The 17,388-nt window shown below is 33.1% G+C and overlaps 1 protein-coding gene across 1 annotated transcript; it reads left to right on the forward strand.

Annotated features, from left to right (window-relative positions):
* Positions 1-6,601: 6,601 nt before the first annotated feature.
* On the forward strand, positions 6,602-14,720 carry LOC107021084 (calcium uptake protein, mitochondrial-like). The gene is made up of 7 exons (XM_015221677.2): positions 6,602-6,945; positions 7,023-7,090; positions 9,073-9,296; positions 9,485-9,568; positions 10,277-10,490; positions 11,154-11,450; positions 14,194-14,720. The coding sequence occupies exons 1-7, from the start codon at positions 6,690-6,692 to the stop codon at positions 14,422-14,424; spliced, it is 1,374 nt and encodes a 457-aa protein (XP_015077163.1). The 5' UTR covers positions 6,602-6,689; the 3' UTR covers positions 14,425-14,720.
* Positions 14,721-17,388: the final 2,668 nt, after the last annotated feature.

Below are 17,388 nucleotides of genomic sequence, written 5' to 3' on the forward strand. Positions count from 1 at the left end.
AACTCGCGACAATCATTGGACGCCTAACAAACCAATAAATAATCGCTAATTTTGAAAGAGGGTGAGTATCTGGTTGCGGTTCCGCAAACCGTCCTTTAATATATTATACATATATATCGGAAATATGTCATGATATGCAATGCCAGTTTATAATTTAAACAAATAAATCACATATAAACAATTTATTAATAACATTTAGTCCAAATAGTCAAATCATTTTGGTTAGAACTTAATTAATTCCCCACCGGAGTCGCCATTTCTGTTTTTACTTTAAAATATAAAATAAATATAATAATAGTAGAAATGACTAAGCTTCAGAAAATCAATTAATCTTATGATTTAAGAAAAATCAATTTCCAATTTAACAGAGTCGCCACTTGATTTTTGATAAAATCAAGAAAAATTTATAATTAATTTTAAAAGATTTAAAACAGATAAAAATAAATTGAAAAAGGTTTGAAGTTCAAATGTACATTCCGAGAAGGTGTTAGGCCCTCGAATGCCCGCTACTTGTGGTTGACCGGCGAATTGACTAAATGGCCTTTTTAAAATAACTTTTCCAAATTTAACTAAATAAAGAGAAAATCCGTCTTATTATATATATTTATTTCATTTTTTTTTATTTATCATTATTTCTAAACGGAAGTATTTTGAGGAAATTATTTTAAGGGAATAAGCCTAAATGTTGACAAAAGTCAATAAAACAAACTAAATAAATAAAATAATAGTAGTAAAAAAAATTTATGACTATATAAATATATCAAGAAATGACTGTCCATAAGAAATTAATAAAATTCAACCAAACGTTAGTCAATCCAAAAAATAATAAATAAAGGAGGAGGAGGGGAGAGTATTTGAATTTGGGTCAATTAACCAAATTCATCAAATTGGGCTTTGGCCCCCCTGTCCTAATTCTGAATTTATACAAAAAATGTGAGCTTGGGTCCCTTTTCAGAAACTCAATCCTGCATGAAAAAGATTTGTGGCCTTTGGGCCTATTTAATTAAAATTCTGCTGATGGGCCTTTAAGCCTTTGGGCTTCCTGGTGCTTTCAAATGACAAAATATACACCGAATGTATATCGGATGTATAACCCTGTATATTGACGTATCTTGCACTCCTAAAACCCGCGTTTTGACTTGAATTTCACGTTTTCTGTATTTTCCAGACTGCCTCAACGTATTTTATGCCTATACTGTTTTTTACTACTGTATATTGCTGTATAAATTATGTATATCGATGTATACGACGGGTATATCAACCTGTTCTTCGACTTTCGAAAGCTGAAAATTATTTTCCAGCAGTATATCTTTATGATATTAACCTGCACTTCGAATTTGGCCACCTATGCATGTTTTGATCTGTGTATTGGTGTATAAAATATGTATACAACTGGTATACAACCTCCTCAAAACCTTCAAATACATTTTACAGCCCCTGCTGTGGTTCTTCTGCTCTGTAAACCAGCAGTTCGACTGACTCAAAGACGGAAGAGACTCGGCCTTTATGGCTCACATTTGGGATGCAATGAGAAGAATCCATTATGGACTTGGAGAGGTTCATACAACAAAACGACAAAAGGAGAGAATTAGTATCCGTATCGAATAGGATGAATGGGGAATATCTTAACTCATACAAGAACTATTTGAGAGAAAAAAAAAACTTGAAAGAAAGATGCAGCCAACTTCAACTATTAAAACTAAACGACGAATAACTCTTAATATAGGCAAAAACAAGCAATCTTAACGAATAATACTAGTTAACAAACATTATTATTATTATTATTTTCACCCAAACGAGATATGTAAAGACATGTCCATGATTACAAAAACAACTAAACTATCCCAATTCCCTATGACACAGAATGTGCCTACACTCATTTGCTTCCAAGACTTCTCCTATAAAGGGCATAAAAATTGGCAGACTAAGTTGAAGTTCAAGATTGTAGAAGGCTATTTAAAGAAAAGGCGGGATGCTTCATCTTCTTTAAGTTTGTCTTGGTTCAACATGAATTAGCAAATTAATAGCCACCGCAGTATTAAGAACGAGAATGCAATGTATTGAACCACCGCCCACAATACCTCCTAAGTACACTAAATTTCAATATTAACAACAACAAACACACCGTATAATCCCACAATTTGAGTCTCAGCCTTATTCCTACCTTGTAAAGGTAGAGAGGCTATTCCAGATGGATCCTCGACTCAAGTAAAGTATATCAAGAAAACAAGCGTGTGATAAATTTCATAATCAGATTATCTATGTAGTCATACGAAAGAAAAGAAAAAAAACAGCTAATACAACTCCATAACAATTAAGAATCATTAAAAAGCTATTCAAGATAAAGCAATGAATTTCATATTAAAGAAACCGGACAAGTAGCCATATGAACAAAAGAATCAAAACCAATTACTATTATCTTGATCTATTAAGAACAAGTAGCATCACCAAAAAAACAATCCAAGACAACCATAAAGAAAAAAGATTATTAACATGACATGAAATAGAAAATTTAGAAAGATCAAAGAAATCGAATAAACAACAATGAAGATGAAAAGATCGATGGTACGTTAAGAATGCATGTAATTCAGTAGAACAATGTGATGGGAGAGAGGAGAGAAAGTTGAAGAAAAAGACAGATAGCCAAGCAAAGAATGTATCCCCCATTTCATACAGCGATTTGGTAGAACAATGGAGAAGGAGGAGAGAGAATTATAGTGAAGCAATAGAGGTGATGAAAATCGAATAGGGAAGACGATATAGGCTAGGATAATAGAACACGGAATGAAATATACTAAAGCCAAAAAAAACAGCAAAACGACATCAATGCTGAGTTAGATGGATCATTTAGACATACATGTATCGCATATACAATCCACCATCACTAAAATCGATTAATAGCAACGTAACAATCAGAGTAGTGACTTCACTATCGAAACATCATGTTCAAATAGAAAGAGACAAAGAGAGCATTATGGAGGGAGATTACCTTCTTCGGAGCAGCAAAACAGGGACGGGCGAGCTAGACAAGGACGAGCTTCCACACCAAGGACAAACACGAACAGTAGCCAAGACGTTTCAATTGAAATACCAAAGTTCGAACGTACTATAATGAAAAAAATGAAAATATCTTTCAATTATCCTGTGTTTCTATATGGCATGTACCTATTTCCTTCCTTAAAACCTTTCTGAGAAAACGGAAACCCCTTTCTTCAAAAAAAAAATCCTCCCCTATCAACAACCAAAGAAACCTATAAATACCCCCAAATTAGGATTCAAAAAAAGAGGGATAAAGGGCTCCAAAAATTCAGGCCCATCAGATTTGAATTCTATCCCTAAAAGAATATCCCCCAGCGATTCCAAANGGGGGGGGGGGTGCGGTGGAGGGATGGGATCGACTCCATCGTCCTTGGAGCTACGTGTCTCGATCTTGAGGTCGCAAGGCGAGAGCCCGTTGACGCTGCTGCAAGGACAAAAACAACACTGCCCTTACTGCTGCGATTGTACGAAAATAGGGACATTGGGAGAAGACGACAAAGGTTGTGTCGGTCACGCGATTCTGGGCGTTCTCGCGAGTGAGCTCGATCAAATTTGGTTTCCTTTGCGCTTGAAGAGGAAGAACAGCGTGCTGTTATTCACGCCGCCTGAAGTTTTTGCGCGTGAAGAGGAAAAATATTTGGGTCGGGTCCTAAGGGGAAACGGGGTGAAATTTAGTGGGCTGGACAAGGGAATGAGTTTTGGATTGAAGTGGGCTGGGAATTAAATTAACTTTCAGAATTTGGTTAAAGAGAAAGAGGGAGGAAACAAAGGTTGGGCTTGGGAGTTTATTTAGAGTGGGCTGAAAATTACTAAAAAAAAAAAAATTTGGGATGGGCTGCTGAAAAATAAAGGTCCAAGTTTATCTAAAAGCTCATCTAGCCAAAATATTGGCTAAAGTGATTAAAATTTAAAGACAAATTAATATAATTAATTAACAAATTTTTTAATTTTAACGAAATAAAATAATCTACGCAGTCATAAAATAATTGATTAAAAATATAAATCATTATATAACTAAATTAATAAATAAAATATTTAAACAAAATAAAATCTTTAAAGATGGTTTTGAATAAACATATCATACAATAGCCATATACATTATTATGTAAATCGTACGTAATATCTAAGAATTATGAAAGCGATAAGATTTATTTGGGAATAACTTGAAAAACCTTTTAAGCCTTAATGGAACCAATTATTTCAAAACGTTTAAGATTAAGAAGCTCGTTAATTAATTTGTATCGGGGAAGGTCAAAACTGGGTGTCAACAGGATGAATGTTAGATTTTCTAACTTTAGGGGGAGAGATGATTTTGTTAGCTGAAAATTATGTGTGAGCTTAATTCATAATTATGAATTATCTAGATCCTCGTTAAATATATATGTGAACTTAAAGTTCAAGGGATAATTCATTTGCATAATGTTGTAAATCAATTGCCAGATGAATGCACTGACCCTATGATATAATTCAGCTGCAAATGCTCCAACCTGAAGTCCTTGAAGGACAGAGTCTATGATACGTCAGAAGCGTAATAGACCAATCGGTTCCAAATATAAAATTCCTTGAAGAAGGAACGAGCAAATGATCAATATAGTCATGATAACGAGGCAAAGTGCTATAAAATAGCACATTGATATAACACTTCATAAAATCTCGAAAAAGGTTAAGGTACTTGAAAAACGATGAAAAATGAAGAGATCTCGATAAGTTATATCATATTGGAATCAATATCAAATAACCGTCGACGGTATCTTTGATATGAAGTAGCGCTCAATGATATAAATTGTGACGAGGATTTTGAATTCAAATCTGTCATATAGTGTGGACAGATAAAAGGTTGGCCAAGTAAAATGCATGATTCAAGTATATTGTTTCACTTACAAAAGTGACGTTTTGGACAGATAGTCCATAAATCAAGGTATAATGTCAGTGGGGTATAAATAAATTATTATGCGCTTGTATAATCATAAGATATCAAATACGGTTTGTGCCTTGGGGCATAAAGATTTGTCGCAAAAATCCTGACATTTTCTCGTATGGTGAATGCAATGATGTTTGTTTTGATCTGGCAACATACGAAAAACTTGAATGCATGTAACGAATAATTGCAATGTCTAGCTAGACAACGAAGGTTATATGAAAATCCTTGAAACAATCGAGGTGTCTGAAGCATATAAGAGTTTGAAAGAAACTTTTTCAATAAAGCTTTAAGAATTCTTATATGGATTGAAATAGTCAAGGAGGAAAATGGTACAAAAGAATGACCCTAATTGTCCTTGTATTTTACAAAAAGGTCTTGGTAAGACAGAATTTTGTCTTAACCTACTGATTGATAATTTGAAAAATGAAATATTTGTCTATCAGTACACATACACATATATGTTTTGATGCGTTTTATATGGATAAATCATATTCATTGAGTACCCCAATGATTATGAGATCGCTTGAAATAAATGATGATTCAGTTTGATCTCAAAAGAAAGATGAAAAGCTTCTTGGTGATGAAACTCCATATCTTGGTGCAATCAGGGCACTAGTGCATCTTACTAACAATATTACTTCAGTTTCTCCCTGATAAAAGGACATTGAAATGGTGTTGAGCACATGATTGAATATCCCTGAATGACCATAGTTATGGATTTATTCTATTTTGAGGAATTCAAGACAAAATTGATTGGTTACCAGATGCAGAATATTTATCTAATCCGCATAAAGCTCTATCTCAAGCACTCTATGTGTTTGCATGTGGAGGCACAATAATATCCTGACGATCAATGAAGTAAATGTTGCTATGCAAAAATAAAAGTCCTCCATGAAGCAAGTCGAAAGTGCGTCTGGTTGAGATAAATGACACACCATATTCAGGAAATGTGTGGTTTTTCTTTGAAAAAGAATATATCAACCACAATGTACAAAGATTAGAGACATCATCACAAGAAATTAAGTGATGTTTTAATCAGGGGAGTATAATACGCGTTGCACTCTTTTTCCCTTGACCGAAGTTTTTTCCCACTGGGTTTTCCTGGAAAGGTTTTTAATGAGGCAACAAATAATGCGTATCAAAAGATATGTGTATTCTTTTTCCTTCACTAGAATTTTTTTCCCACTGGATTTTTTCTAGTAAAGGTTTTAACGAGGCATATTATCTATGGACATCCAAGGGGAGTGTTATAAATCCATTGAATAGTGGATGACCATTTGATTTATTCACGAACTACTAAATTCATGTATGTGTATTCCCTAGATGATATGAACCCTTTTGGATAACAATATAGATAACTATGTATCTACTAGTTAAATGACTTTTGAGAGTAATATGTCAACACTATAAACAGAGATATCCCTCACCATTTGATATATACTTGAATAAAAAAAAATTCCTGTTGTTCTATCTACTTGTCTTGTCTTCTTTTCTTTATGATTATATTCTTATAGCTTGATTTTATGACAGTAAAAAATTTAAAAATTAAAAAAATTTAAAAATGTTAATTTGATCTCAAATTTAGTTAAATTCTAAAAATGATTTGACCAATTTTTGATGAATGTGTCACCAAAAACCAAAAGAAGACTTACCCCTTTCATTTAATTTTCTCAGCATAGTTCATAGTATGAGTGTGAACCGATCTGGTTGTCTGGTTTTGAAGTAAAGTATGCCATCTTGGTCGGATCTCCGGCGATGTACACCATCGATCACAACCCAACTCCGCCATTTTAGCCATTTAAGTAGAACTGATGGTCAGCAGGATCCAAAAAGTAGTTCAATATCTTTCCTCAAATGGATTGGTGGAATCATTACCAGTTCCACTTTAGCTTTCGCATATTACTCCTATAACTTTTCTTCACCAAATTACCCATCTTTCTCTTTTTCCCACACATCACAATCTCGACCAAGCTATCTCTTTGGAGGTAATTCATTTCACTAAAATCTTCTCTATTTCTCAGTTGTAGGCTTGAGTATAATTAGGGTTAACTTGTATATGCAGATGCTTACAGAAGAAAAGTATTCTTTAATTATGAAAAGCGTATTAGGATGCGAAGTCCTCCTGAAAAGGTATGCTTTCACTTACTTTGTTCTATAACTAATTAATTGATTAGTAGATTTAAAAAACAATAAATTCGGAAGCTGTACTGAATTTTTACAATAGATATGTTGTTGGTATCATAATTTTTAAAAATGTTTTATCATCATCAATAGATAGACTAGTTTTCTTGATGTCTGGAGTTAATGACAGCAGAGTTTTATCTATTAGAACTACTGACTGAATAAGTTCATGTCATCCTATCCAACTTGATCTTCTTCTATTATTCTGCTTGTGATGATCAAATTGTAGTATCTACACTCTACATATACAACTTTGGTATGAATATTTCCAATTTGACAGCTTAAATTACACCACAAGGTTCAATGCTGTAGGATTTGTACAGTAACAAGAATATCGATTGTGTACTTGTTAACAACAACATAAGTTTTGCACAACTTGTGTCGAGAAATTGCCCCAAGCCGACTTCACCTCTCTTGGATGCAGAGTTCTGTTCTTGAACTGATGTCCCTTCTAATATTTTGTGTGTGTTTGGAGTACAACCAAAAGAATTTTTTCCACACACCATTGAAGAATGAAAGATCATCTTTATGTAAAGGAGGAGAGACTCTTCTGTTGCAAAAACTGATCAATGCACGTTTCTGGTTGGTTACTTCCCAATACCTTCTCTCTGTGAAGTTGTTTTTTAATTTTCTCTCTTACATTGGGGTCGTTTGCCCACGTAGAGCGACCCACGACCCATATCGAAAATCCAAAACATCTCCTTCTTTGCTCATGGTGGGATAGACCCCAACCAATATCATGTCTATGACATAACAACACATATGCATACAAACAAATAGTTTGTGTGACTAACGAGCATCAAGAGCTATACCTATTAAGGTGATTAAAAATCTGCATGTAGGAATTCAATCACATTCACTACTAAACATCCCTAACAGTTTGCTTGCAAATTTAAGTCTGGAATAGCAAATACATGTATTAGTTATACACTCTATTCAAATACTATTTTATGTAAACCATGAGCTGAACAATGTTGGGTACTATTCCAATTCTAATACACCTTATTCAGTACTATGCCTATTTTAATGCACCTTATTCATTTAATCACAAACCAAATAGTCAATAAAAAATTATGTCAGCACAACTAATCCTCACATAACTAATTCTTGCATAACTGATCCAGCATTACTTATCCCAGCATAACTAATTCAAACACTACTAATATACCTTATTCAGTGTCATTCTTATTCACCCTACCAAACGATGTATAAGTAATCCACCAACCCATGTTCTCCCTATTCATCAATTTTACTATGGCACTAACTCCAAAATTATTCTAAGGAAGGTTTCACGAATCACACCTATAAATGTCATTCTACCTTGTAATGGTATATTGAAAATATTTGAAGTGCATGCAAAAGTGATGTTGTGATAAAAAAGAGAGTTTTATTTTGTTAAGGAAGGTGTCTATTTTGGTGGAGATTTGAACTCAACAACTTGTCTAGAGTTTATTCGAGTCATACAGAGTTATCATCAGCTTATTATATCCCGGAGGGGTTAAGTCAAGAGGATTATTACTAGAGCAGTGAAGATTTTGCTGCAGAGAGTTTGAATCTCCATAATGAGAGTGAGATATTTGTGTCTCAACTTGAAGACTTTTTATCTTAATTTATTTTTTTCAGTTATTATATTTTCACCAACACTTCCCTGTCATGGTATTTTAGGTCTACCCTTTGCTTGACATGTTTGTTGCATCAAGAATTTGACAGTGTGTCCTAGAGGCCTTTTTGAACTTCTCTAACCTACTTGGCGATCCGATTGCTGACAATATCCTTCCTTTTCCAATGCTAGGTGTATTGGGATATTGATTGTGGTGTACCGTAATGATCTCAAATTTAATCTCTCTATTATAACTTGTTCTATCAAGTGTGTGATTTACATGAGGGTCCATAGTTAAAATTTGTTTTAATATTGTGTTGTTTCTTCGAAGGTGTTTGAGTACTTTGCATCTTTTGAAGCCCATGATGGAGAAATATTTATGACACCAGCAGATCTTATGAGAGCAGTTGTTCCGGTGTTCCCTCCATCTGAATCACACCTCGTGAGAGATGGATATCTCAGAGGTGAAAGAAATCCGGGTGAATTGCGATGTGCCCCATCAAAATTTTTTATGCTTTTTGACACAAATAATGATGGCCACATCTCTTTTAAAGAGTGAGTCCCAAGTCTCAATGCAGTCTCTCTATTCAACTATCATATTTCCATAATTAAGTGATCACCTCCCTTGTCTTGTTTTTCTCTGTTTCTCCTGAATTTCCTCTGTATCACATTTAAATTTAGAATCATTCAGCCTGAGTTATTAGTTATACGTATGTTGACTGTAGAAGTCTTTAATTGTACAGGTATATTTTCTTTGTCACCCTGCTGAGTATCCCTGAATCAAGTTTTTCAGTGGCATTCAAGATGTTTGACCTCGACTGTAATGGGTAGGAATCTATTTTTTACTTTTAAATTTTGCTGTTTGTGAAGTAGGGATATGAATAAAATTATTGGTCCCTTCTTGTACAATAGGAATGTAAGAACTAGCATATGAGGGATCTCATGTCAATTGTTGAATGCATACAAGGATATGGCAGGTACCTTCTTATATGTGCTTGTGCACTGAGCTGCAGAAGATGAGAGAGTAGTTTCCAGTTCTGTATACTATTTTATGTAGTTGCGAGACTTGGAAAATTTATGTTTTCTGTTCTGTAATTGAAGTGTGATGATTATAGTTTGCTTTTCCTTCTCGACTCTAACTAATTCATGTTCAGAATTGTGAAGAAAAGTAGATACATCACTTTCATGATTATATTATGGATTTTTTCTGATTGGATATTATGGTGATTTAAGTATGGAATTGTTGAGCTGTATGGCTTCTATAATGGCAACTTAACGCTTGGACTTAGCTCTTACTCTGTTAAGATTATGTCAATTGTTTATAGAGATGGCCTTTTCCAACTAATTTGCATGATTGAAAGACTACTGACTTATTTATTTGGGGAGATTTGGGAGATGACTGCCAGAAACTCAGGTTGAAAAATTATATGTTTCTTATTCATGCTGTCATGTTTTTCATACTGTCACTGTTTCTGTCAGACTTTCAAAGACCAAACTTTGTCTGGCTTACTGAGTTAGTGCTTATATTGTGACAGAGAGATAGACATTGATGAATTCAAGAAAGTAATGACTTTGATGCGAGCTCACAACAGGCAAGGTGCTCATCACAGTGATGGACATCGAGGAGGGCATAATCTAGGTGGTCATATAGACAGTGGAGGCCTATTACAAGACTTCTTTGGTGAAGATGGGAAGAAACGCCTCCAGTATGATACATTTGTTCAATTCTTGAGAGATCTACATGAAGAAGTATGTCAACTCTAATCATCAAATATTTTCAAGAAAAAACTGTAATGCAAAATAAGAAAACAGAAAACAAGAATCGTTTGACATTTTTGCCATTATTCAGTTCATATATTTCATGTGCATTGGTTTTTAATTATTTGCACTTGTGTTGTTATATTGTATCGCCCTCCAATATTATTTTTTGAAGGAAACCCAATTGCATTTATCATATTCACACCCAAATCGTTACTCATCAGTCCTATATCTCCGAGAAGAGAAAGTGACTCATTTTTGCCAGACTTAAGAAGGCACCTGTTTTCAGGATTTATTATGTCTCTTCATTTTATTACTTACAGTAGATAAGTATTTATTACATTGTTTTTTTCTGCATGACTATCATCTGGCGACTTGTCTTGCTTGGGAGATGTGTATTAGAATATATGCGGGATATGTTTGGCTGGTACCTTAGGTGGTGAAAAGTAGGGGATCATCTTACATAGCCTTTGTGTTTAGTCAGCCTTTAGAATATATGCGGCATGTTCTAAACTTGACCCCCCACTAGCTAGGAATGTTAACAATTATGATATGCCGTCATCAATGAACTAATGGAAGTGATGCTCCCTTCCCCCTCTCAGATGTGATCTTGATTTGTTAATTCTATGCTGCTGTCATGTATGTGCTTCACAGATACTAAAATTGGAGTTTGTCCACTATGATTACAAGTTTCGGGGGACTATTTCCGCAAAGGATTTTGCCCTGTCCATGGTTGCTTCTGCTGATTTAAAGTATTTACACAAGTTGCTTGCTCGAGTTGATGATTTAGATAATGAGCCACAACTAAGTCATATTCGTATTTCATTTGAGGAATTCAAAAGTTTTGCTGAGCTACGGAAGAAATTGCAACCGTTTTCGTTGGCACTTTTCTGTTTCGGGCAAGTGAATGGTCTTTTGACTAGAAGTGATTTTAAAAGAGCTGCTTCTCAAGTATGTACTCTTTGTTTCTCTCTTCCATCTTTCAGTCAATTTGTCCCATGTATGCATGCATGTGTTTGTATTTACCCTTTTCAACCAGGGGCGGTTCAGGATTTGAAGCTGGTGATTCCTAACATTTATTTATATTTCTATTTACATTAATGTCAAAATAAAGAGTTATTTTTATCAATGATAAGAAATGGTAAGATATACTGATTCATATATTATGTAATCTTAATAGCAAATGAGTGTGTAGCTTCCAGACAGAACAGCAAGAAACCAGGAATTATGTGCAAAGTGGACATTCAGAAGGCATTTGACCACTTGAATTGGAATTTTCTCCTAAAGCTAATGGAGAAGATGAGGTTTGCATTTAGGTGGATCAAGTGGATAGAGCACTGCATTAGCACAGTTAGATTCTCAGTGCTAATTAACTGGGAACCGAATGGATTCTTTTCATCCCAGAGAGGTTTGAGACAGGGTGATCCCTTGTTTCCATTTTTGTTCATAATGGCAATGGAGAGCATGAGCAATCTACTGAATAAAGCAAGAGGGAAAAGGTGGATTAGAGGTTTCCAGTTGAGGGAGACAAACAGTTCAGAAGTAACACACTTACAGTATGCAGATGACACCTTAGTATTTTGTGAAACGAATGAGGAACAAGTTCTGATACTAAGGGTCATCTTCATAATTTTTGAAGCAGCATCTGGGTTACATATAAACTAAGGGAAGAGTTTTATATATCCTATCAAGTCAGTGAGATAGATGCTCTAGCAAGTAAATTAGGAGGAAGAGTAGGGGAACTTCCAACCACATACCTTGGCATGCCTTTGGGAGCTAAAAGTAAGTCCGCAACAATTTTGAGCGGGGTTGTGGAAAAATGTACAAAGAGCCTTATAAATTGGAAGAGTCAACACCTCTCCAGGGGAGGAAGACTAACCCTAGTAAACAGTGTATTAGACACATTGCCTTCCTACTTGATGTCCATTTTCCAATGCCTGCTAGTGTCAGCAAGAAAATAGATGTCCTGAGAAGGAATTTTATATAGCATGGGAATGAAGATAAGAAGAAGTATCACCTAGTTAAGTGGGAGGAGTTGTTAGTGAACAAGAAAGCAGGAGGTCTAAGTATCAGGAATATGAAAAAGCAAAATCAAAGCCTGGTGATGAAATGGTTGTGGAAATTTGCTACTGAAGAAGGAATGTTGTGGAAAGAAACCATTCTTGCAAAGTATGGTATGGAAGATAATTGGATGACTAAGAATGTCATAACACCCTATGGATGTTCAGTCTGGAGAGCAATTAGGAATCTTTGGCCAAAGATGCAGATCAGAACTAAGGTGAGGATAGGAAATGGGCAAAAAACCTCTTTTTGGCATGACAAGTGGGCAGGGTTTTTAACAATTAAAGAACATCCGGAGATATACACTCTAAGCCAGCAACAAGAAGTCACAAGCCACAGTTGCCATGATGCTGACAAGGATGGAATCTATATCTAAGGAGATATCTGAATGATTGGGAGGATAACAGAATTCTATAAGTCAGTTGCAAATTTCAATAATCTGACTGACGAAGTGGACAGACTAGAATGGAACAGAAACAGTAAAGGAATTTTTTCTGTCAAATCTGCATACAGGGAGCTAAATGTAGAAGTGGTGAAGGAAAGAGATTGGCCTTGGAAGATAATATGGAAACCAAAAATTCCCTACAAAGTTAACTGTTTCATCTGGCTTCTGGCCAAAGAAGCAGTGTTAACTCATGATAACCTGGACAAAAGGGGTCACCAATTAACCGCTGGCTGTTTTTTATGTGGGGAACAAGCTGAGACAATGAACCATCTTTTTTCGCACCGCAAATGGACAGACCAGCTTTGGAGGATGTTCGTCAGTTGGAAAGGGATTAGTTGGGTGAAACCTGGAAGCATTGCAGACGTTCTAAGATGCTGGAATATGGATGGTAATGTGAGCAAGAAGGAAGAAAAATGGAAGATCTTCCCAACATGTATTTGGTGGTCAATTTGGATTGAGAGGAACAAAAGGTGCTTTGAGGGGCCCCAAAACAACATTCAGAATCTTAAAATGAATTGTGTAGGTCTTTATTATTTTTGGTGTGAGCAAACACTACTAGCTCAAACAGAAGATATTTGTGATGTTTTTAGCTTTTTGTAAGGCACAGAACTGAATTACAAGTTGTAAGTTGTAATACTTCTGAAGGGGTACTACACCTTGGTTATAGTATAGCCGTGGATATATAGAAAAGTTACCGTTATCAAAAAAAAAAAAAAAAAAACTGCGGCGGCGTGTTTTTTGGGGAAAAACAAAAGTGCAGTTTATTATAAAAGGCAACCAGAAATGAATCCCTGGTCGTTGGACCGGATGAGCTCTAATAGGATCCTTCCTTTCTCCTAACCCAACAACGTGAATTGTTGCTGAGTTCCCTGCTAGCATATATTATACAATTAATACGTTCACAATATGAATACCAGGTCTAGATAAAATACTGGTTCTTGGTAACCCAGGCTAACACTGTAGATCTGCCCTTATTTTCTACTCCTTGTTTGAATAATATTTTCCCTCGTCATCTTGTAGTCGTTTCAGGATTTTACTTGGCTGTAGGATGCATGGTTATATCCAGTGTAATGTTAATCCTCTTTTTTAGATCTACTTTTGTGTGTGTCGTGTTTTAACTGGAACATTACATTATATATTTAGGTGCTCATTTAGTTTTCAAGTTCCTTCTGACAAAGTATTAAACAGGTATGTGGAGTCTCTCTCACTGACAACATGATAGAACTTGTGTTCCATGTTTTTGACACAAATCATGATGGAAGTTTAAGCTCAGATGAGTTCATTAGAGTTTTAGAGAAGCGAGCAAGGGATATTGCTGAGCCAACCGAAGCAGGTATCCTTAACTTTATGTCTTATTGTGGGAATTGCACAAGCAACTACAAATCATCATTGCTTTCTTCATGGTCAACCTCTTGTTGACGGAATGAGGACCCAGAGGAAGTGATATCCTGGATGTTTATTTAGTTATACTGTACGAAGGGGATGATGTTTGGCACCACAACAAGTAGTGTCGTATTTAGTAGGAGGTTACGGGTTCACAATTGAAGCATTGTGCTACTTGTTTCCAGAAAATTGTTCGTTTGATCCTTGGTAGTTTATAAAGGCCAAGTATGACTGTAGCAGGAGAGACTTGTAGGTGTATAGACTTGGAAATTGTGCAGTGTAACATTCTACAAGTTTGATGTTATTCAAATATTTTAGTCTTCTTGCAGTTATTGCTTTGCGTTTTACCATTTTACATTTACTTGCAAGAAAAAAGAGAATGGTGCCAATGAAAAACAACAAATGAAATATGCAGAAGAGAGTTGGTAGGTGGCTTTTTTTTACTTTTAATTTAGGGCATTTTACATAAATAATATAATATACTAGTGAATCTGTCAGCGCTAGCGAAAATATATTTAAATTTAGTATACTCACTTTTTTATGAAAATAATATAACCTTTAAGAAATATATAGTTGAGTGAATTAGTAAATGTGATTTATTTAAAAGATATATTATGAAATATATAGTGTATGAGGATTTTTATTACGTTTATACCTCTAGTCCCTTTTCTAATTATTTGCTATAGAATCTATATCCATATGAATCATAAATATATGAAATGAACTTATATCTTTATACCTGTATAAGTATTTTTCTTGCAATTTTTTTTAAATAAAAAAATACAAATGGACTCTACAATGCTTGAATTTGGATTATTCAAACTTCAATATAAGTATCAAACAAAAAACTCATAAATTACAAAATGAAAAACGAAAAAAATGATAATAACGAAAACAAAATTGCCAATAAACTAAACTAAAAGTATCGCTTTATTTTGCCTATAAAAGTACTACATCACTCTTCCATGAACAGATTTTATACAAATTATGCACATCAATGAATTTACTAAATAACATTGGTATTGTAAAAAATGAATGTATACTCAACATATCCAAGAATTACAGATATAAATATTTTTATTTTTAATTTCTTGTTATATAAATACTACATATAGTATTTATTAATTTGAGAAGTATAATGTCTTCAAATTTTAGTCTTTAAATCTTTACTAATATTTTTTTACATGTATTCAATCATATCTTTTATTTATTTTGTTATATAATGCTATATAAAAAGTGTGTTTTCTTTTGTATGGATTTTATATAATCATATCATATATTATATATTATTATAAGTGGGAAGCTCCAACCTTCAAAGTTGAATTATCATTTTACCTCTCCACTAAATCAAATTAAGTTAATTAATTTTTAAAATACTAATATTTAATTACGTAATGGTAGAATATAAAGTCCAACAATGACACTTTAATTTTTTTGATTATGACATTATAATTATCATTAATTAGGTTAAATTAAATTAGAGTAGAAAACAATAATGTATGTAACTCTTTGAATTTTGTGATTCTTTGAATTTTGAAATTAACATGAATTTATCTATCATAAACAATAATGTATGGAACTCTTCAAATTTTATGATTCTTTGAATTTTGAAACTAAAATCAATTTACCTATCATGATTCAATGTGTCCCATTAAAAATTTTGGTAGGTGAAAAGACAATCAAATATCACTATAAATATCAGTTAATTGCTTCCTCTCTCATCACATTCTTTTGTTTTCTATAATCTACTATTCTCTTTTCTTCTTCCTAGATTATGACACGAAAATACATATAGTCAAGAAGCTAACTGATGAGAAGAACAAATAACTTCATTCTGAAATTAAAAGAGAATTTTTCTTATAATATAATTCAACTGTTAAACTTAATAGTATAAGATATAATTTATATTCCTTTAGATCTTTTATGTTAGATTATGATTTTAACTTTTTTTGGAGTTAAGTTATGATTGTCCAAAATGGATTTGGTATGCAACCCATATTTTTATGTAATTATATATTATTTTGCATTGTTATGATCTTTTTTTGTTTTTGTGTTATTATATTTTTTGGTGTTATTTAATTGACAAAACTTCTATTAATACATGACGAGTTTGATAGTTTATGAAAAATATGATTTTTTTAAATAGAAGTAATTTAAATAAATACATAATTGTGTGATGTTAGGGGAAATAATAATGATTTTAATACAACTAATACTTATATATAAATATGTATTCTCGTGGAACTCACTTGTAAAGTACGTGTCGAGAAGGAAAAATTACATGAATAAATATATATTTAAAAATAATTACTGATTTTAGCGATACTTTTTGTTTATTACTATTTATAACAATATTGTGATAAATCTGTAATATATATTAAAAGTGAATTATGTATGCAATATATTTGAATTATAATTGTTTTTGGAATATATTATGTTTGTTTGGTAAAAAATTGTCACATTGTATTATAAGTGTATCAAAATGTGTAATAAATGTATAATCCATCATTAAAACTTGTATTATATTTGAATAATAAATTTATCTTTGTAATATGTATTAAACTTGTATTATAAATGAATTAAAAGTAGTCAAGTGAAAAAAATATTATTGCTATAAATGGTAAATATTTTTTTATTATAATATATTTATGTAAGTTTCCTTGTCGAGAACTAGTCTGAGATAAACTAAAAAAGGAAATAGAATAAAAAGGAATTAATACAATTAAATTTTCAAATTTTCGGTAGTCCTTTTTTTTCTTATGCATTACTCTTTCATTTTAGTTCCTTTTTTCTTTTTCTTAACACATTAATATGTACTCTCCTTAATTACAACTTGAATCTCCAAATTTTACTGCAAAAACTGAAGCAATTTTTTTTTCTTTTTCTCCTTATAATGAATTAATATTAAATTACCATCTCTCTTTTTGGTTATCTTTTAAAATAATATCTCCTATATTTAAATAATTTATTATTGTTATTTATAAATTTAGGCAGGATATA

This window comes from Solanum pennellii, chromosome 6 (assembly GCF_001406875.1).
Source record: "Solanum pennellii chromosome 6, SPENNV200".
Lineage (NCBI taxonomy): Eukaryota > Viridiplantae > Streptophyta > Magnoliopsida > Solanales > Solanaceae > Solanum > Solanum pennellii.

Excerpts from the sequence above, each read along its gene's own strand:
- LOC107021084 (XM_015221677.2), top strand. The coding sequence starts at position 6,690 with ATGCCATCTTGGTCGGATCTCCGGCGATGTACACCATCGATCACAACC. Across the intron at positions 6,946-7,022 it reads ACCAAGCTATCTCTTTGGAG|ATGCTTACAGAAGAAAAGTA; the intron begins GTAATTCATTTC and ends TTGTATATGCAG. Across the intron at positions 9,297-9,484 it reads GGCCACATCTCTTTTAAAGA|GTATATTTTCTTTGTCACCC; the intron begins GTGAGTCCCAAG and ends TTAATTGTACAG.